This window comes from Haemaphysalis longicornis, unplaced genomic scaffold (genome assembly GCF_048455015.1).
Source record: "Haemaphysalis longicornis isolate Haplotype H1 unplaced genomic scaffold, Haemaphysalis longicornis Haplotype H1 scaffold_12, whole genome shotgun sequence".
Lineage (NCBI taxonomy): Eukaryota > Metazoa > Arthropoda > Arachnida > Ixodida > Ixodidae > Haemaphysalis > Haemaphysalis longicornis.
This window is the reverse complement of record NW_027526225.1, coordinates 15,799,113-15,820,572: the sequence shown is the minus strand read 5'-3', so window position 1 is coordinate 15,820,572 and position 21,460 is coordinate 15,799,113. Positions and strand designations below refer to the sequence as shown.

The window sequence follows — 21,460 nt, the reverse complement described above, 5'->3', positions numbered from 1 at the left end:
ACGTGTAAGAACAGAACAAACGAAGCCATAAATGCTCCAAAAGGTTTTTCTCGGATGGCCGCAATATACAGGTCACACGTGAGCTCACCCTAAGTAGCAAAGTAAGCTAATTCTTTATCCAGCACGGCCCCGGGCGGTGTGCTTATGCATGAAGATCCTGCCCTATCAATGAAGAACGCCTCGCAGATCTCGCGTCCGCACTGGTCACTGTATCTTTTCAAGACATACCGCACGCACTCTTTCTTCACTTCGTCCCGTCTTAGCGCTGTTCCATTTCTGCAATGTACCAACTATCCCAGCTACAAACCCTCCTACAATGATCGGTTGACTGAACGATATGGGGAACGGAATATAAGCTACTAAGGAAATATCTGATTGTACACAGGGAACTCTGTTCCACACATTTTTGTCACGCCTGATATTTGTATCGCTAAAATTGTTCATACGATTCGCGAGATATTATAATATCTTGCCGCTGTATTTATTGCTTTCGTATTTTGCTTTCTATTTCCCATATTTTAAATAAATAAATAAAAATGTCAAATAACTAACTAAATAAATAAATAAATAAAGGAAATAAATAATTAAATGCTGATGGCTACAGTTAGAAATCTCGCAACGCTCACCTTGTGTGGCATGGTTCCTTGTGTCTTGTGTGACCTCTGAGGACTCGTGCTCCTTCAGAGAGCTCCAAGATTGCGGGGTAGACTGGAGGGCGAGATAAAAGAAAAGGCGAAGGGGGAAGATGCGGAACGGGACGTGATTAAACCTCCACAGGACGGATTTGCGGCATTAAGGACGGTCGTCGACATAACCGCACACACACACAAATAGGAACGTACAACCGGCGAACAATCTCAAAAAACGAAGAGGATGATTTTCCACGACTCGGTTTTTCTTCAAACTCCAGCGTGTATGATTTTTGTTTCGTCTAAACTGATTTGAAGACAAAAAGAAACATAGCCGTAAGGAACCCCCCCCCAAAAAAGGAAAGCTTTCTCCAGTGTTTCGCATGTGATCGGTGTCGGATAAGATGATGGTGATGTTGAGACTTCACGGCGCAAAGGCTAGGAAAACAAAACCAAGACCCCTCTCTGAAGAGAAAAATGGTTAAAACGCGAAGCTTTTTGCCATGCGACGTGAGTCAAAGTCAAAGTCCAAAATCCAAACTACTTGGACAGTGTCCGGAAGGCGAAATTGGCTAGACGTCCGTTTCTCGACGCGAGGGACCCATGTTCTATTCCGACCACGGTTTTTTCTCCAGGTGCTTGATGTGCCTTCGCTCATCATCGTTTTGTGAAACCCATCGCTTAGAGTTGACTTTCCTGCATTGCGTTTTGGGCTAAACTATTTGGATTTTGGACTTTGACTGTGGAATTTGAAGGCAGCTTCGCGTTTCAACCATATGTGATTTCTCCAGCGATCATCATCATCCTCCGAGAAACTTTGCTTTTCCTGGTGAGCCTTTTAGGCCAACGTCGTCATCAGCGAGTCAAAGAAAGCTTCGCTTTAATAAACTGTTAATGACTTCACGTATTCTCCTTTCCTCCTCCGCAAAGAGCGCACGTTGAACCCGAAGCTCAGACCTGGCGTGACTTTCCCGGCCGACGGCTCGCAGCGCTTGGCGCACCGGTGCCATTCCTAGCACCGGATTGGTCCCCGATAACGCGCCCGGAGGCAAGGCCCCTTTCCGCAACAAAGGCGGCGCACCGCCACGAACCGCCACCCTCGCGGTTCTTCCTACCACGCGTGCGCCCGCGTGCGTCGTACTACGTGGCGCTAATGAAGTTACAACGACGACTGCGCTCCCCTACGAGGCAGCTGACAAAACTATCTGATGTGACCTCTGCGCGGTTAGGCAGCGTTTGTCGCTGAGAAAATACACGTTCTTCGTGAACTCCCCTCCGCCCTTGGCTGCTGTACTTGTTGGGTGCAACGAGACTTGTTCGCAGAACCCGGTTACTTTGGTTCGCTGGAGCCGGGGGCTTTCGCGCTCGGACGAGTCCTTCAGTGTGCCCATAGTTTGAGCGCGCCGCGGTTGCTACTGTTTCTTTAAAGGACTCGACGTGTACGGCTGCGGCAACTATTGGCTGTTGAGGATGAGGGACGTGAGAGTATTCGGGTGAATATATATATATATATTATATATCCAATCCAACGGTGCCCTGTCTCGGTCGCCCTGCGCTTCCAGGGCTCGCAGCAGGAGCTGCGAGCCCTGGAAGCGCAGAGGTATATATATATATATATATATGGATTCCTTACAGGTGCTTAAGCGCGGACTGAAGCGGTAATCGCACTGTGCAAGTCCACGTGTTTCTCTCCAGGCTCACGCGTTGCGAAGCGCCTAAGGAGGGGACCCGCTTGATCGAAATGGCGCAACCAGACTAATAAAATATCTCCAATAACGACAGTGCTCAACACTTCCGCTGTAATACCCACAGGCGTTAGCTTTTCACATTATAAAGCAGAGCAACATTACTTCTGATACAGCAGCTTTTTTACTGAAACACGTCAACATCGACGCATCACTGCGCCCACACGGCGACCAAATCAGATACGATTTTGCCTCCGGCAGACGAAGTTTTATTGCGTGCGCGTTTTAATTCCCCGACAGCAAGGCCTGTTGGCAGCTACGACACGGCGGAAGTGCGTGCAACCAATAAACGTCTGCAGCTAGCAAACCGACTACGCCGGTACATCACGAGAAGACGGGAGTGAACTCGGCGGCAGCGACGTATCTGCCTGCGGCCGCTTAGCGCAGAACACAGGGCATATTCTGTGCGTAGTGCCTAGAATTCGGGGCATATTCCAGACGATGTAGTAACGCACCCGCCATCACGGAACCGAAGTGGATCGAACGGGCCCACATTATTACCAGCCCGTGAAGCGGCGCCCGGCGCGGGAAAAGCTAACAGGCGACGCGATTCACGTCGCGCGACGTGCCGCACGGGCTTGTGAAAGTTAGTTCACGTGCGCGCACGTTTGGTTACCGCTCAACGCTCGTCCGCACATAGGTCTAGACGACGACACGCTCGCAGCGCCATAAGCTCCATCCAGCGGCATCCTTGTGCGCACGACGCAATTCCACTCCGAGGACCGCGCGCCGGCGCTCGGCCGCTGACATCACGATCTCCGACTGCACAAGCGCAATCCAACAACCTTCCGGAGGCTTCTCCCACGCACAGCTAGGGTGCCTGGATTCACGCGTCCGCCGTACAGGGTGGAGACACGTATACGCTGGCGCCGCCATTTGGGGTCGCTCGCTCGCCGCCGAAGCAAGTCATTGTATCAAAACCGCGCTAAAATTATCGCCGCAGGGCTGTTTACTGGCGAAGTTTGAATCCTCTTATCTGTTTCGCGTTGCTGGGTCTCTTGGGAAACGAAAATGCCACCATTCGGTTTAGCTAAAGCACTGCAAGAGCTTTCACACTTCTAGCGCTTTTATTAACATGCGGCGACACTCACACCGAAATGTGCGAAAGCCTTCGAGCGCGATACAGGCACGCAAAGTGTTTTATTAACGCGTATCTTACAGAAAAAAGTGAACAACAACCCTAATATCACGACATTAATGCAGTACAAAACTAAAAAGAAAGCAATGATAACGTAAACGGCACTAAGCACATTAAACAAACAACAAGCAAGAGAATCAGAATGAAAGAAAAGAAAGGAACAAACAAGGCAGGGAGAAAAATATTCTAAATTGGCAGTATAAAGTTTGCGACGGCGGAGCTTCCTACTCATAATGAAGATTTTAAAGTTTCCTCACACGCTTCCGTTAAAGGAGCCACGAAGAGAAAACAACTTTGCCCAGTTCGAAAGAACTACCCGTTGACAACTCACTCAAGTCCATTCCATCTACGAAATAGGCTTTTTAAACGAAAAAAAAACAAACGCAGGCCTTTCCAATTTCGCGCACCAAAAAAACACGCAACATACAAACTTCCAAATTTCGCGCTCCAGTGACGTCATAAGGCCAGAAGTGACGTAATAGGGGCCAGCAGCAAGGACGCAGTTGTCAGTGTGGTGACCGCACGCTAGCATTCACGTGATCAGACAGAACTACATGCCCCACTAAATCGTTCAGTAACGTTCGCTGCCAATTGCGCAAATATTCTGTGGCGCCATCTGCTTGCTTCGTGTTTTCTTTAATATCGCCATTATCTGTTGAAAGGTTGCGATAAAATCGCCATCATTGCTACCGGGACACGGCAGTCTTCTTAGTGAAGCGAAATTGTATTTTTGTCTTCATGGCTCTTTAGGGCGGCCGGCGCTTCGCGCACATTGCGATACCCTTCCTCCTCCCCACCTTGGGTGGCGCGATAAGAGAGTGAGGGGGACGCGCTACCTACTTGATCACGAATTGAAAGCGTAAGGACCACGAGCCGCCTGGTCACGGGACCGGACAGCAAAGAAGGGGCTCCGCTTTTAACGAAGTCCACGAATTGGGATAGTGCTGCTAAGTGTTTCTGTGCGGCATCGCGGTTTTGAAAGTAGCGAGTTTTAGCTGACCGTTTTTCACGGATCGCTCCGCTCCCATAGCAAGCGGGAGCCCCATTGCGCATGCGTGGCGCGCTTGGCCGCGAACGGCATTGGCTCCGGTCGCGCTGAGCCTGCCGCCGATACGGGAGCGGACCGTCGAAAACGGTAAGCTAAAACTCTCTGGTGAAGTACTACTGTTCAGGCACTTCGCCCAATATGGGCTACTCGGCTATCTAGCCTCTTATGCGGAGCCATCTATCGCTGCTGCCCTCAGCGTAAGCGGTAAACGCGCACTACGACATTTGCTTCCCGCAAGGATTTCGGGATCCCGTGTAGGAGTAATTCTCTGCAGCCCAAGAATGCTTCGGTCGCAGTTACAGTGATTAATCGGTATTTAATTATGCCTACAATTTCTCCTAGCTGCTCCTCGACTTCGCTGACTGAAGGCAGCGAGGAATTCGCAACAGAGGGGCGAGGTGACTCGGCCTTTTTAATGGAGAGCTTTAGCATAGCGGGTAGCGTACGCTATGCGCTATGCTAAAGCCCTCCACTGTGGGGGAAGAAACAGAAGAGCAAAGGAGGAGAAGGTGGTAACCAAGGAACAAGCGTGATATACCTGGCGACAAAGAAGTAGGAGTGGGTGAGTGGTTACGCACACTATAGGGCACCAGCATGCCGTTGGCGTGCATGAAGAGGCCCGCGTGGGGGTTGGCAGGGTCCTGCGCTCCCGGGCCTCCGGGGCCCGAGGCCCCCGGGCTGGCCCCGCCCAGCCGGGAGCCCGGAAGGCGGCACCGGGGAAGCCGCCGGCTCAGGGCGCGCTTCACCTGCGAACGAGGAACGAGGAAACGCGGAATTCAGAAGCGCCTTAGGGCGATCACTTTTGAAGGGGGCCAAAGGCACAACCACCCCATGGGTGCGTAATTACGGGCCACTCACCTTTTCGCATTCCTATGGAACTTACCAATTCATGACCCACGGTTTTAAAGAGCATCGCGAACCGACACGAAAAGTTTTACGGGTCCACGAAAATGTTTCTAACGACCACCTAGTTTGCTTCTTTTATCGCTTCTCCACTACAGCAAAAAAAAAAAAAAAAAAAAGCAGTGGCTTAGCTCGGCTATGCCAGGATACACGCAGCGTTAGCTAAGATTCAGCTGGTTAGGTTCCTGTTTGTCTAGTATTACCTCATTATCATGCTTACTGCTGCTAAAACGATTTCCATTCCAATCCAACCCTATCCTACCCAATCCAATCCAGTCGCGGCTCCGGCGCGCCAGCTGTGCGCCGTGAGACGTCAATGCTTCTCGCGCATGCGCAGCACGGCCCGTCAGGGTCCAGGCGAAACTGCTGAATCTCGGCCAGTGCAGCTCACGATACAAAATAAACTAGGCAGACGTTTTAGTTTAGCTAGTTTGCACTGTATGGCGCTGGTTATGCAGCACACGGGAGTTTATTTTTCTTTATTTCACTACAAAGGTGGTGTATATACAGCCACACATCCCGCGTATACCTCGCGCGCGGCGGACCTTCTAGGCGACCTTGCACCCGTCAGGGGTTGAGGCAAACGCCGCCTGCATAACATTGTCTATCGGGTCAGCTCAATTTGGCTCAACCGACACTTTCCTGTTGCTATTCCCGGCTCAGTGTCGATTCCGCGTGCTGCCGGCTTCAGTTACTGTTCGCCGGGTAGCGCCGGGTAGCGCCGCGTACAGGGATCTATCCGAAACTACCGACAGGGTTAATACAGCCTATAATACACGTATAGAACCACTTGATCAGGTTTCGGAGTATTGACACTCTTTTCTATCATTGTTGTAGGCCGCCGACAGCGGCCATTGGTCGAACCGCGTCTCATGACATTGTTTACTGCGGAAGGCCCATGGGCAAAGACATTTTGGTGCCTCTGTATTGCCGCGCGCGCGCTCTTCTTTAAGTGGTAGTTTTCGGAGCGCAGCGTGGCTGTATGACACATGCGGAGTAAGTTTTCAATCCCCCCAACAGAGTAGCGATGCCGTGCTTCTCGTACTGGGCTGTTTCAACCGGCGGGAAGGTGACAAACGCCTGCTTCGGTTCTCGCTGGGAAAGAACGAAAGTGGCTTAGCGTAACCTATAGACACTTAAAAAGCGTAGCTTAATTATGGCTCCACCGTAACATAGAGCCACTAAATAAGCTACGCTAGCGTAACCGAGCCTGAACCTATCGCACCGGCGCTGTCTCTAAACCCCGAAAAGTAAACCCAGCTGTCATGATTTCCAAAACGCGCCCGGACCAATTCCGCCCGTCAATCTCAGCCGCAATAGGGCTCATAAAGCTGGCCACCCTGGCGTCAGGCACCAAAATGGCTACCGCCGTGGGTCAGTGTCGTGACTCTTAAGGGTAGAGTATTTAGTGGCTCTATCCGCGTGTAAGGAACCTTAGGACACTTGTTTCTCCGCTCATCCGCTGTGCGGCGCGCGCCGGCGGACACGCCTCAGGCGCCCCTGCTGCTGCCAGTGGACAGCGGCCGACGCGTGAGGCGGCGCTGCGGGCAAGGTGGCAGCGGTACCTTGTCGTTTCCGAGGCAGCAGAAGACGAGCACTGCGAGGCCCAGGAGCACGTTGAGGACGGAGAAGAGGCTCGTGTGCACCACCGAGCCCCGGGACACGTGCAGCTGCGCGAACGAGGTGGCCAGGCACAGGCACAGCAGCACCAGCGCAGAGTGAAGGCTCAGCGACCTGCGGGAAACGCCAGGGAAAGGAGGTCGCTCTGGGGACACCACTCCACGGACAGCCTGAAAGGGACCGTTTTGTGCAGGGCACGTCCTCTAGCTCACGTGAAAGTGAGAGTTTTATACAGCGAGGTAACCGCAAGGAATCTCTAAATGAATTGGCGGGGATAATTTCAGTTTGCCAGTACACTTTCTCCAGTCATAAAGGTGGCGCCATGTAGTGCCTATGTGTGACACTACAACGCGTATACAAACAACGCTGTCGGTTTTAATGCACGAGTCAAAAACCGCATAAAGGAACGGGAAAGACTACAATTTATTGTTTATGGTGGGGACAAGTGTTTCAATGCTATTGTCACCTCATGCATATTAAAAAGCGGTTAATAGTGTGTTGTTACACGGCTCAGGGTCACGTTTGCCACCATTTGCTTTGGCAGCATACGCATGGCTGGTGGATATAAATCGCTTTCAAGTGTTTTAAGGCCCTGTCAGGAAAAATGTATCAGTTCAAGGTGTTTTAAGTGATGCCCTTTCATTTGCCACAGGGAGCGTACATTCCACATAAATCGGTTGCCTGTCCCTTTAAAGGGACAGGCGACCGATTTTTGTGGAGTGAATGCCTGCCCTCTGACCCTTGCGGTTGAATCACTACTGAAGAGCAGAGGGAGGCCCTGTCACGGGAGTTCAAGCCTCGCTTGTGGCTTCAGCAACCCCGTTCTTCTAACCCATGCCGGCTCAATAAGAGCTCTCTCTCTCTCCCTCCCTATCACAGATGAACGGGAATCACTTGAAACACCTCGAACTGAACCGTATTTCCTGATAGGGCCTAAAAACGTTCGAAAGCGGAATTTTTTGATACGCCGGCCTTATGAGTGGTGCCAAGAAGAATGCTGGCAACCATAGCAGCGAACCCCGCGACGACACACTTTTTACTGTAGGTGAGATGGAACTAGGAAATAAAAGATTATCACTACCTAAAACTAATAAAATGCAGTCACTCCTATTCTTTAATGCAGTTTCTGAATCATGCATTGACATTTGAACGGTAGTGTCACATTTCGGCACTACATGACGCCACCTGTAAGATTTAGGAAAGTTAAGCGCCATATTTAAATGGTTTCTGCACCGTTATTGAGAAGTTCTTTGTGGTAACCCCACCATGTAAAACGTTGGCTTTCATGCCAGCCTGAGGACATGCAGCCCACAAAAAGCGGTTTGCTCTCCCTTGAAACGATGCCGACGCAGCTAGGCGGCACAGACACGCGTACCTCGTGTTGGCTATCCTCTCCTGCTCCTTGCTCTTGAGAGTAGCGTGGAGGTCGACACGCCGGTGGGCCTTGCAGAACACCAGCGCCAGAAAGACGAGGCACAGCTGCGACACAGACGAGAAAGACGAACACCGGTTCAGCGATCTCCGCCTTTCTGCACCAGCCTGAACTAGAGCCTCGAAGGGCATTCTAATCACTCGGGCTTTAAACCTTTGATGCCGAGTGTTTCTCAGGAGCGAGGGCTCCAGAAATGCATTTTTTCTCTCGCGCTTTGTGGTTATTTTCGACATTTAACACCATCTATCGACAATGAAGGGAGCCCGGACCTTCAAAAATTAAAGAAGAGAGGGCAGCACGTACTTCCGTGCGCTTAAAAAAAATATTGTTTACGCATGTCAACTCGCACCGAGCCTGGGTGGCTCAATGGTAACCAAAATTGTGCAATTCAGTTCTTACAAATGATAGCAATACAAACTTTACGTTATCGTCTTCACTTGAACCACAAATCATGGTGATCAAGGTAGCTCTCTCATTCAAGTGATATATGGCCAGCCTGTGCCCACTATTTCTTAATGTCCGTCCTAATGAACCTTTATTTTCTGACTTCATATTTGTGATATCGGAAGTCGTTTTAGGTCATAAAATATTCTCACACGCCTAAGCAAAATCATAAAGTTTTGGACATCAAAGGGTTAAACCGCAGAAAGTTTTCGGCAGTAGTTTACATGAGCGAGACGAAGAGCAGTACCCCTTCACCACAACAAAATAGCAGTAAGGCAGCGACTACATGACACTAGACGAATACGTCGGGAGCGCGACTCCGCACTCACCACAGCGCAGAAGGCGGCTGGGCCGACGAAGCTCCAGAGCTGGTGTCCTTCCATGTCTATCCAGCAGGCCTTGCCGGAGAAGAGCGACGATGACGGCGGAGAAGAAGAGGAGGAGAGCGATGGCAGCGCGCCGTAGCTAGACGGACTGATGCCAGCCGACACGCACACAATCACCGCCGGTGCGCCGTACGCCAGCAGGTAGTACCTTTCGGGTGCAGAAAGAAGAGGACAGAACGAGTGTGAAATGAGCAACACCCTTTTTGCTCCCGCGCGTAATATTAAACCGCAGCAGTACTTTGCACAGCGCGCCGATTACAGTTGTGATCCCATGCTCCAAGAGGGAAAAGAAGCAGCCATCTTTTTTCCCGCCATCGCACGTCTGGCAAGATAATCAGTCAACAGCGGCGAAAATCAATGTTTTTTTTTTACTTCAGCCTCGAATAATTGCAATCAAAGCAAATCAGTTGTCGGGATGTCATGGTTACGACGCAGACTGCGCTTCGCATGCGTGGACCGCCAAAGACGACCACGAATGCTGCCACTACTACCAGCGGCACGGTACCACGGCTACCAGCTGTTCTAAAGTGCTTATTTCTGCTAAAGGGGCAGTGAAGAAATGATGGCCACATCGCGAGTATCCTCGGCGCTATGGCAGACATCGCCACTGTACTTCTTTTCTATGACCTCAGACCGGAACATAGGACCTCGCAGGCACACTTATTCGTCCGAATTCCCAAAACCGCAAGAGAGAGGCCGGTTGCAGCGGTACAGAGCAAGCAGTCTGAACACAGAGGAAGAAAGCGCAGGATGTGCCACTTCAACACGAACACCCAGCAACACGCCCGACTGTCCATGTTGTGGAAGACAAGCGCACCGCACGCAGTCAAGGGACAGAAACGGTGATTCGGACCATCGCTGGGCCCACGGAATGAGCGCTCATCTCTAGCCAACTCTACGTCAGCCACTGCGGCCGTAAGAGGAGGAGACAGGATCAAAGCGAACGGAAAGGCCGAGAGGTTGTCCATGCGTAGAGCCAGGTTTGTCACAGGGCACTGGGGAAGCGCTGTTCAGGGGATGAAAGAGAGGGCGGGCGAGAAGGAGGGGATCACAGCGGACACACGCACCCACTGTGGTCCCTTTCCAACGCGCCCCACAGTGGTTCGTGCAAGGCGACGTAGCAGGCAGGGCCTGCGCAGGCGACCCACTCACCAGCGGAGCCTGGACGAGGGCGGCTCGGTGCCCAGCACGTCCAGGAGCACGGTGTACAGCTGGAAGCCCTCGAGGAGCAGCCAGAAGAAGGCGGCCAGCCAGAAGTAGTGCAGGAAGCCGGCCAGGACGCCGCACACCACGCGCTGCGGGTGGCCGCCCAGGCCGCTGGCCAGCAGGGCTTCGGTGAGCAGCAGGCAGAGGCAGAGGTTCTTGTGGATGGTCACGCGCTCGCCCTTCAGGGACCTGCCGCGGTGGTGGCAGCAGAGGCGGTGGTGCGAGCGAGTCACGAGCCGCACTCGTCATCGCGGCTGCCTTAGCAAAACCGGTCGCTCGTAAAAGTGCTTTGTGACCTGCCTATCACTGTCGCAATATTCCGCTCGGAGATAGGTAGTATCTTGATAACAGTTAGGGAGAACACGGGAGCGCGTGTCATTCCGTGCGCGGGAGCCGCCTTTCGGCGTTCCGGGTAACTTCGCACGCATGCGCAGTTCGTTTGCAACGAGGCTATGTGATTCGCGTGCGAAGTTACCCGGAACGCCGAAAGGCGGCTCCCGCGCACGCAATGACACGCGCTCCCGTGTTCACCCTAGCTGTGATCAAGATGGTACAAGCCCGGCAATTCCGGGCGACGCAACGCGTCAATTGAACGTGTTTATATGCCGCGCTTCACTTCTGAACCTCGGTAAGAGATACCTAAAACGCGTTCATTTATTTATTTGTTTGTTTGTTCATTCATTTACTGGCAGAGCCGACTTCTCGCCACTCTGTTCAGTTTGACTTCAATTCAATTACTACGAGTGCTCACCGGAAGGCTTGCAGCGTGAGTCCTGTGGCGATGAGAAGAACCATACAAGTCGCGAACGATGCGTAGACGAAGAGTTGCAGTCGCTGTTCTGTCGACGAGAGCTACGGAAAAGAAAGGGAAAGAAAAAACAAAACAAAATCGTTGCTAATTCCACTTCAAGGACCTCTGAAGGGGCCACGAAGCAAAATACAACTTTCTTCTATTTGAAAGAACTACGCTTTCATGGCTCATTCAGCTCCATTTCAGCCATGAAAGACGCGTTTTTTAACCAAAAAAAATAAGAGTTATTGAAAAAAATTCAAATTTCGCGCTACAGTGACGTAACACGGGCAGTACCGACGCGTTACGAACGGGCACTGAGAACATTTTTCATGGCAGTGTTAAATGCGTTTCGAACGATACGATGGAACGGAACTAAACGCCCAAGTACAATTTCCCAGTCATGGTTTCTGGGTGTGGCTTAGTTCGGCGGCCGCTTATCGCACAACCGAAATTCTGTGACGTCAGAGATATATTGGCGGAAAGTTACAAGAGAGCCGCCATTGTTCAGTATGTTTGCTGTAATGTCTCCATTGTGAGTTTGAAGTCGGCGATAAAATTGCTATTTTTATTGTCGGGACAAAACAGCCTTTTGAATGGACCCAAATTTTGTCTTCATGTCCCCTTTAAGCCCCCCAAATTGAACTCCAGACTAGAAGTGGGGTCGCCTATCTTGCCCACTTGACTTTGTGCTACGAAGTTTCGCGTATCAGCGTGCGATTACAGCACGCGTTTTTATTTCGCCAAACGAGGTTGTTCAGGTTTGTCCTAAAACGGCTACGAAGCGATGTGGTTTCCTCCACAAGTTGCCTTTCTTACCTGCGGAGGCCTGCGATCCATGGCTAGCGCGAAGTTGGTCAGATGGTTGCAAGCACACACGCTGTGGGTTTCATTCGATTCCTTGAGCCAGCAGCCATCTGTCGACCAATCTCTGGAAGAGTTGCAAAGAAAAAAAAAATACCGGGAATTCGTCAGCGCTTCAGCAATGGCACACTGAAGAATTCTCGTGAATAATCAAACAAGGACATTCCCCAACTGTTATAGCGGAGAAGCACGAGCCTGGGCGCACAATGCACTTTGCACACCAGCAAACTGAGAAACAGTTCTACTTCAGGCCCATACCGGATTCGATATATACAACCAATCCCCGGGCGTTTATACCGTTTTCACCCACATTATAAGCTTCTTTACCGCACAAGCAACTTCGTTCGTGCCTTGAGCGGCATTTGAGAGAGCGCTTAGAAGCAGTCGCTCGAGCTCCCGACATCACTTCGCAGCCGAAGCCGCCGCCGCGGCGGCGCAGCGTGCGGGTGGTTACGCGGCAGCGTCAGCGCGCCTGTGGCGTGCGCGGCGCGCTTTCGCGAGCAGAAAACGCTCCATGCGGTTCACGCTTTAAGCCTAAACATCTCTCGGAGACCCAGCCGGCTTATCCGGACACCTAACTGCCGCCATTAAGCGTCCGTCTCGCTATAGGCACAAGTCGTCAGGCTCCTCCCACTGCCACGCGCGTCCTTCTCTGAACGGCTGCCAGCCGCCGGCGCGGAATCGTCCACGGGTCCGTCAAAAACACGTGCGCGCAACGACGACGCTCACGAATTGCGCGCCGAACGCCCCATGCGGTTGACGCTTACAATGCATCGGAACACGAATTGATGCATGCGCGCCGCGTTAAAAGCGAGAACACGACAGAGAACTGGGATCGCTCGTTTCCCACATATAGCTATGAATACCGTGTGCAAGAGATACTATGCTGGGGTACAACTTCAGAACTACAATAGCTCATGCATTGTACCACTCTGCCGAAGCGACGGACCCGGATTTCAACGGGTACGCGAGTTTTGAAAGTAGACTGCGCTTAATGATGGATATCAGTTGCTTTTTCTCTCATAGTTTGTATTTGGTTACTGCAGTGGTTCATACGCATATTAAGTTCGGGAAATAATGGAAACGATTCGTGCCATACGCTCAAAATACCCGCAGTAACGCCCTCATTGGGCCGCGCGGAGGAACAGCCGGCTGCAGTGATGAGACGCAGGAGAACTTCCGTTGTCCATATATGTTACACCCAAGTGTTAGCCCCGTTAGTTGTTTTTTTCTCTCATCTGAACAGTCAAGTTGACATATGAAATCAAATTGACATATGAAACAAAGCATTATTACTTACTCGGCGTCGAAGCTCCAGAAAACGCATCTCGGGTTGGTGACGTTCTCAATCTAGCATAGAAAAGAAGGAACAAAATTTGAAACTTAAATTTTTTTATCCACACACTGCGGTTGTTTTTATTGCGGCGCGGGCCGCACGGCTACATTTCACTATTAAGCGCACTTGCGCTGTATGCCGAAGCAAACTACACTCGGTTATTGCATCTACATGAATAACAAGGGCGCGCGATGAATTATCATGGGAGTGACAGGGGCACTATCTCCTGTTTTTATTTACGGTCACAAGCCCCGGCCCCCGCACGGTGCACGGTCGGCACGCTTGCGCGTGCGCAGAACCGGTTTCGTCGCCTCTGCGCACACGCGGAGGCGATGGTGGCCTACTGGGCACCCTACGGAAACCGGTTCTCGGCTTTTCGATAGATCTATTTTAGAGAGTTACAGCAGAGCGGAAACCCGACGCACGCGTGCGTGCGCAGAGGCGACCAAACCTGTTCTGCGCCCGCGCAGACCGAGAACAGGTTTTTCACTTCGTTACAACTGTCTAGTTGAGAGTTATATCCAGTTGTTACGTCTCTCAGTAACTTTCAACGCAATTCCGATTTCTCCGGGACTGATCCGTGTGTTGTAAGAAGCAGTAGTCGTATTCTTTGCACTAAAATGCTCTGCACGCGTCTTAGACACTCAGCAGCGGTTTTAGCAAAGCAACGAACGCGGCGCAGTCCACCGCGCAGCCACCCAATGAACAGCGCTAGCGTTGACAGAGCATCCACTCGCCTCTCGGTGCTGGAAGGTGATGAGCACGGGCTGGTGCAGCCTGGTCAGGTGCCGGCTGTTCACGGAGGCCGCGATGACGCGGGAGTTTATTACGCGCTCGCCTGGAGAGGAATCGGCCGCCGTCGAGGCCAGGTCGGGCCCCAGGAAGTCCTCGATGTTGCGGTACGCCATGAACACCAGCTTCACCACTCCTGCGCAATGCATCGAAGCGACAGCTTCACTAACACTTCACTGCATGGACGACGTCAACAGACCGAAAGGGGTAGCCTCGAGAACGAAACACACGTGCGGAGAGCGACGCGTGTTCGCAGGCGTTTTCCCTCTTCGGAAATCGTCCCGGCAGCGGTCACGAACGAGGCCGCAGGACCGGTTTTGGAGGGGGTACAAAACGCGCGTGGAAACGCGTCGTTCTCCGCAGATGTGTCTGGATTTTCACTAAGTGCACGACGCCAACCTAACAAAAAGTAACTACTCGAGAACTAACAGACCGACAGGGGTTGCCTTAGGACGAGAGTACAAAAATGCCCACCTGATCCCTCGCGCATTTTTCTGCACACTAAGGCTATAGTGCCTAGAATATATATTCTAGGCACTATACTAAGGCCGAAAGCGATGGTGCACGAACGACAAGAGGCAATCCCAGGAAAACCCCCCACAAGAAATTCATCAAGTCATTCGGGAACTACCCCAAGCACGAAGAGGCAGAAGATTGGGCATGTTTGTAAAGCCTTCTTTAAAAAGCGCAAAAAAGACGCGGACACAACGTAAGCTTACGTTCTGCCAGCGTCTTTTTTGCGGAGTTCCAAGAAGGGGTAAAGCCTCCCCGTTGGAAAGAACCCGGTCTAACAGCGAGGGCACTTGTGCACGTCGATCAAAAACAGCTTGGCTGCTCACCGTTCCGGGCGCTCCCGAGCAGCGCCTGCGGAGGAAAGGCGAGCGTGTCCTGCATCCGCATCCACACGGTGCCGTGCACGTCTTCGTGCACCGGGAAGCGGATCTCGGACAGGGCCCAGGTCTCCACAAGGCGCACGGACACCACTGCGTCAGAGGGAAGGGGGCAATGGAGCAGCGAAATTGAAATCAAAGCCCCTTAACTGAAGAGAAAGACTGTTAAAACGCCAGGTTGCTTCGACCGCGGCGAAATGGCGCATCCGGATAGACGTCGGCTTCACGAACCCGCGTTCCATTCCGACCACGGGAAGCGTTTTTCTTTTCCTCTTTGAGACGCCTTATGTGCCCTCGCTTATCGTAATCATCGTCTTGAGAAAGCCATCATGTAAAGTTGTCTTTCAAGCAGCGCGTAATGTGGTGAAATCGCACGCTAGCAGTAAGGCGTACAAACGCTTCACTTTAAAAACAACTAAAATGAGAGCGCAAAAAACACCGCGACACAGAAGAATGGAGACGGGACAAGAGAGGAGAGTGCTTTTTCCATGGTGCTTCTTGTGAATCGTTGTGTTTTTTGCGTTGCGGTCTAATTTTTAGAAGTGTGCACCAACTCGCCCAACGACGCGTTTAGTCAAACAAAAGAAAACAGGCTCGTCTTAAATAATTCAGACCCTCCATTTGTTGCGGATTTAAACTATTTAAGTTCCTCCGGGTTAGGAGAATTCGCGCACGCGCCAGCTACTCAGCTGCGCGTCAAAGTCGTCAGACCTCAAATGGCGGCCAAATAGAGTTGCTCAGTATATACCACTTGTGAAACTACCCGTACACACCATGTATCAGCGGTACCCCCCCCCCCCCCCCCCCCCGCGCGGAAAAAACAGGGGGCAGGTGGGCATAGAGGAAGTTCACTAGCTTTCCATCTGTCGGCAAAGAGTTGCAGTAGTACTGAAGTCTTGTACCTGCTGTGGTAAGTCCCAAAAGAGAAACCATGAGAACGTAAGTAAACTGCGCCTAATTGAGTGCTTCCTAACTTGAAAAGCAAGTTTTAGCCGATTATTAAGTTTCGCAACAAAGTAAATGTTCAGCAAAGTTACTCCTTTGTCCACCCGGCGTCGCGCCAATACACTCGCCCCTCAGCTTCACCGGAGCATGGCTGCGTTTCGCAAATGGTGCCCTATAGATTGAAGAACTCTGCTCCGGTGCACGTAGCAGGGCGTTTAAAAGCAGCGCGGCGTGCACTCACGGACGTTCCCGTGCGCCCTGGAGAAGCGGAAGGCGGCGTTCTTGGTGTCGGCCAGCAGCCAGGTGGAGTTGTCCAGCGCCTGCAGCAGCGCCCCGGCCACGTGGCGGCGCTCGCGGGGAGGCAGCTCCAGCCACGAGTCCCGCTGGTAGTCCTCCAGCAGGTTGCTGCTGATTTCCACCGTAGACTGGGCGTCGAAGGGAAAGGGGAGGAACGCCGGGACGGTTAGCTAGACGTTGGCTCCGACTCCTCGAACGAGTCCTTCATTCCGCGGCGAATTGCGCCAACCAGCCATGATTAGTAGGGATCAAACACATCACAGCGCAAAGGTAGGCGGAGACTAGCACTGCGGAAGAACACGGAACCAGAGTTGTCGCTTAGTCTTCGTCTACCTTAGCCGAGTACCAACTCGCCCGACGGCATATTTTTTTTTTTTTTTTTGCAGATGATCAGCCGCATCGTAACCTACGCCTCAAACATGCAAGTACGGAAGTTATAAAAGACAGTGAGGTTGGCCATCCCCGAGAATTGCACGGAATTCTCTTGGCCCACGCCTGATGGAAAAACGACGAACACTGCCCGAACGTAATTCGCGCTTGGCTTGGCGAAATCGGCCCAATCTTCCGGGCTCGTATATCTGCTCCCATTAGGACTTTACGTGCCTAGGTCTTCCGCCGTACTTACACAAACAAGACGTTAAATTCTTTCACGGCGCGACTGTTCGACACCTGAGTTTGTTTACTGTTATCGTTTTGCTTAGAGTCTCAGCGAATCAGGCGTTCGGCAGGCGAATGACGACGCACGCACCTGGAGCAGCTCCTTGACCACCTGGAAGCGGCGCCGCTCGTCGGGGATGTCGTCCAGCCGCCTGGTCATCCTCCCCAGAAGCCTCTGGATCACGCCGGCCGTCTGGGCGATGTCTCCGCCCAGCAGAGTCTTCGTTCGGGTGATAACTTCCAGTTCCACGGCCAGGCTAACCACCGAGTCGTCGTCTTCCGCCTGCCAGGAACGGCGCGTCGCGAAAGTTGAGGAGCGCGCGAACGTTAAAGAATAGCAACAACCGATCATCGCGTGGCACATGTCCTGTAGCTCTTGTGAAAGCCTAGCGCCCATGAAAGCCTGTTGTGAAATAAGTGGATATCCTTCCCTCGCGCTCCACTATCATCATCAGAAATGTGTTCGATTAAAGGCATCATCGGGAGGGGTCTTCGCGGCTCGTCCCTTTCTCCACATATTTTGGTGCCGTGAAGCCCGGGAGCAGGGACCTCCAGAGGGGAGCTACAGCGAGCGTACTCCGCTTCTGTTCGACCGCATCCTCACCTCTGGAGATCGGGAATGAAGCCGCACAGGGAAGAAGCCGATTGGGAAAAGAGCGGGGCAGCCCAAGAAGAAGACTGAACGAAACCAGCTGCAAGAGATATCTGCCCGACACAGCACGAGATGTCCGTGAGCAGTGACACGACCGATGCGGAGACGACGCCGTCTTCTGCCTTCTGAGCCCGGTCACCAGCTATTACAAGCGACTTGACGCTGGACCGGACCATGGAGGCCCTTCTCGAAAGGCGGCGCATCGTCCGTCAAGACATCACGGCATTCATCGGCTACGTTAAAGACCTTCTCCCAATGACACGCCCTCAATAAGTGAGTTGAATGAGCTTGCTACCAAGTTAACAGTACTTAATGATGAATTACGCAAGATCAACCGAGAAGTGGAATATTCTGCAGACAGTGATAATCTGGAGGCTGAGTTTGAAGACGCATTCAACTTTGACTACCTGGTTTGTGTGGCAAAAGCGAACCTTGAACTTAAAACAATTGAAACAAAGAAAGCTCAAGAAAACCTGAGGACGTTTATCAAAGATAGAATTCAAGCAGAACATAAAGAAAACCGGGATAACAGCACCAAATATTTGAATAGTGACAAATCATCAGATGGAAATCACACTCCCGAAGAGACTCAATACAAAGAAGTGGTCACCCTTAATGCATTCCTTGCACGAAATCCAATGATTTCTTCCTGGAATGGGCAATCGCAAACAATAGAAACCCCGAATGACATTGACTCCGATGACTTGACTCCAAAGATACTCCAGGAGATGTCTTCTTGCAAAGGGGAAACAGCGCTTTACTTGACAAATGACGGAGACGGTGATTACTCTGCCGAAGACAAAATGATACATCTGTTATGTCCTGGCCTGCTTTGTCCTCCAATGTTCAAACTTAAGGCACTGGTGAAGCAGTACACGCGAAAGGAACAGAGAACTGCAAAGAAGAAGCGTTCAAGGACGGAGGACCTCAAAGGGGGCTCTGCTCATACCTTACCACAGTTCAAAAAGAATCAGCCACGCCAGCTCGTGTTGGGAAAACCAAGAAAACATCTCCACCACCTGACAAGAAGGCGTGCAGTGCACCCCGGCTTAAAGCGCAGAACTGAAAGAGCAGCGAACACTAGAAGCCGAACCGTGCGCTCTGAAAAGATCCGCAACGAGAGTACGACTCACGTGCAGCCGGTTCTAACAAGGAAAAATAACTTGAGGAAACAGGAAGAAGTACATGCAGCCCGGACAAGCAAAAGACTGCACCAAGGGGCTGCAGTAGCTTGGTTCACAGGTCAACGAAAGTCAAGGCATTGTTTCCATCGATGGAGGTGGAAGCCGACACGTGTTGACCTCTTTTCGCCCACTCGGACATGAAATTAGCTCTCATGGACTGAACAATTTCTTGAACACAAACCATACTCATTGTCGCGCGGGGGAGGATGTTGTGAAATAAGTGGATATCCTTCTCTCGCGCTCCACTATCATCATCAGAAGTGTGTTCGATTAAAGGCATCATCGGGAGGGGTCTTCGCGGCTCGTCCCTTTCTCCACAAGCCAGTGTAATCATAAGGAATTTCTAAATGAATTGGCGGAAATATTCTTAGTTTGGCACTATACATTTTTTTAAGTTTGAAAGGCGGCGCCACGTAGCGTCGACACGTGGCACTACCGTACGTATACAAACAGCGCCGTCTCAACTAGTTCCAGTGCGTGATTAAAAAATTGCATAAGGTAATATGAAAACTGCATTTTATCACTTTAGGATGGGGACAACTTTTAGAATACCTCTTGTCATCTTGCGTACGGGCCCTATTACTGAAATCGTCTCGGTTCGAGGTGTTTCAAGTAATGTCCTTTTTCTATTTGAGATAGTGAGCACGCACTCAACAAAAATTGGTTTTCCCTCTCTTTAAGAGCGAAACACATGTGCGGAAAACGATAAGTTTCCGCGCGCGTATTTTGCCGCTCTCCAAAACCACCGTTGCAGCAGTGTCCATGCGAGTTTCTGACGGCTGCCGGACCGGTTTCCGGACGGGGAGAAGGCGCGCGGGAACGCGTCGTTCTTCACGCATGCATTTCGCCCTTTACTCGCGTAATAAAAGTCAGAATCTTCCGCGAGGCTTTATTTACAGCTGCAAGACTTGTACGTGCACTTAGCTTAGAGAGCGAATAATACCCCTGTCAAACGTGCCTATTTAAGTGCCCTTCCGCCGAGTGCACTCGGGCTCCACGAATGACACTTTGGCTGCGCGCTGATAAACGACGAAATAAAGTGACCTTGGCCATGATGTCAGTGACGATAGCCGGCGTAAATATTACGCAAAATTACTTGAAATCCCCCATTTTGATCACGTGAGAAACAATGTAAACATTTTGTTGTGTTTTCATTGTTCCAAAGCGCAATCGGCGCCTCGCGCAAGTCAAAAAAAAAAAAAAAAAAAAGAAGTCGGAACGGCGATTAAACAGCGGCGCTGATATCTTCACTGTGTTATTCAGTGCGCAGCGAATATCAGCAGCACTATTGTTAGGAGGAAATTATCTGAAAGCGTGGAATATAACAGAGAAGGCTGAAGCGGGAACACAACCACAAGGCCACAAGAAGCCACCAACGAGGACGCTGCACAGAACGGCCGCCATCGAGCAAAACCCCACAAGGCGACGCTGGCATGTCGTTAAGAGAGAGAGGTTATTTTCTTTTTTTTTTTCGTCGCTGCTTCTCTTTTTGTAAAAGGAATAAACAATATATCTATAATTAACTTTCGACATTACTTATTCTCATCTAAACGCTCGCGGTTTTATGTTACTTTTAGCAATTTTAGGACAACTGCTCACGAGATTACTCACTCGGCGAGCCAGTCCCGTTCAAGTGTGGTTGGGGAACACACTCAGCTTAAAGTGCGTTCCTTGTAAAGTGTCATACGCGTTTGCCGTTTAGCTGCTCCCGAATGACAAAAAAGCCGACTGCACTCTATGGAAGTGCACTTAAATAGGCACGTTTGAGAGGGGTATAAGTAACGCTAAAACTGTCCTACTCTTTTTCACGCCTGACCCCGGGCCTGAGTATTGTTTTTTTTTAAAGAAGAGCGACAGCTTCGCATTCATTCGTTGCTGGCTTACAAATTTAACGCAAAAGCAGCTGTCGCAAATATTGCTTAGTTTCCAGGCGGAGCCGATATTGGCACGTACATGAAATCTTATACGATTTACCTCTTCCAGGAGCGAATTCGATTACCCCGCGGGTTCATCTCGAAAAAGCACTTCGCAAACTCGAGAAACGACTCCTCCTTGCCACAATAGAGCGGCCCGTGGGCGAAGTTTGAGCGGCGGATTGGCGGAATATTTGCGTGCGCGACACTCACCCGCGACTTGAGGTTCTCCATCCAGGCAGAATAGCAGGCGCTCAAGTTGGGCGTCTCGTGCTCCCAGTAGGGCGGATTGCCCTGGAGGCAGCGCCACTTGGCGTGTCCTGCGACGGCGCACGAAAGAGAGAGAAAAAAAAAGGCGCCGAAATTAAAATCTAGATTAGCGGTTGCACGAGCGCAAAGAATCGTCAGCAGGAGGAACGCACCTTCCCAGAATTCGGCCAAGGCAGTGCACAAGTTACGAGTGTGAGCGGAAGAGAGTGTGACCCAAAATCAGACAAACATTTGTTTATTTTTTTGTGCCGCCTCCACACGCTGAAGTAAGGAGCTCGATATGAGAAAAGAACGCGAAACAAAACATGAATTCCACGCA

At 51.3% G+C, this 21,460-nt stretch overlaps 1 protein-coding gene across 8 annotated transcripts in view; it reads right to left on the bottom strand.

The window, feature by feature from the left end:
• LOC144162430 (latrophilin Cirl-like) overlaps positions 1-21,460 on the bottom strand; it is a 234,076-nt gene that overhangs the window by 5,327 nt on the left and 207,289 nt on the right. For 6 of the 8 annotated variants that reach the window (XM_077692949.1, XM_077692954.1, XM_077692950.1 and 3 more), the window contains 14 exons: positions 21,085-21,191; positions 17,214-17,405; positions 16,410-16,593; positions 15,173-15,316; positions 14,279-14,469; positions 13,506-13,555; positions 12,161-12,272; positions 11,303-11,403; positions 10,498-10,740; positions 9,289-9,493; positions 8,459-8,562; positions 7,029-7,197; positions 5,139-5,306; positions 627-708 (listed from right to left, as the gene is read on the bottom strand). In XM_077692949.1, the coding sequence (XP_077549075.1) occupies positions 627-708; positions 5,139-5,306; positions 7,029-7,197; positions 8,459-8,562; positions 9,289-9,493; positions 10,498-10,740; positions 11,303-11,403; positions 12,161-12,272; positions 13,506-13,555; positions 14,279-14,469; positions 15,173-15,316; positions 16,410-16,593; positions 17,214-17,405; positions 21,085-21,191 (2,052 nt within the window). Of the gene's footprint in view, positions 1-626; positions 709-5,098; positions 5,307-7,028; positions 7,198-8,458; positions 8,563-9,288; positions 9,494-10,497; positions 10,741-11,302; positions 11,404-12,160; positions 12,273-13,505; positions 13,556-14,278; positions 14,470-15,172; positions 15,317-16,409; positions 16,594-17,213; positions 17,406-21,084; positions 21,192-21,460 lie in introns of all 8 variants that reach the window. The other 2 variants (XM_077692955.1, XM_077692956.1) reach the window with 1 other exon arrangement.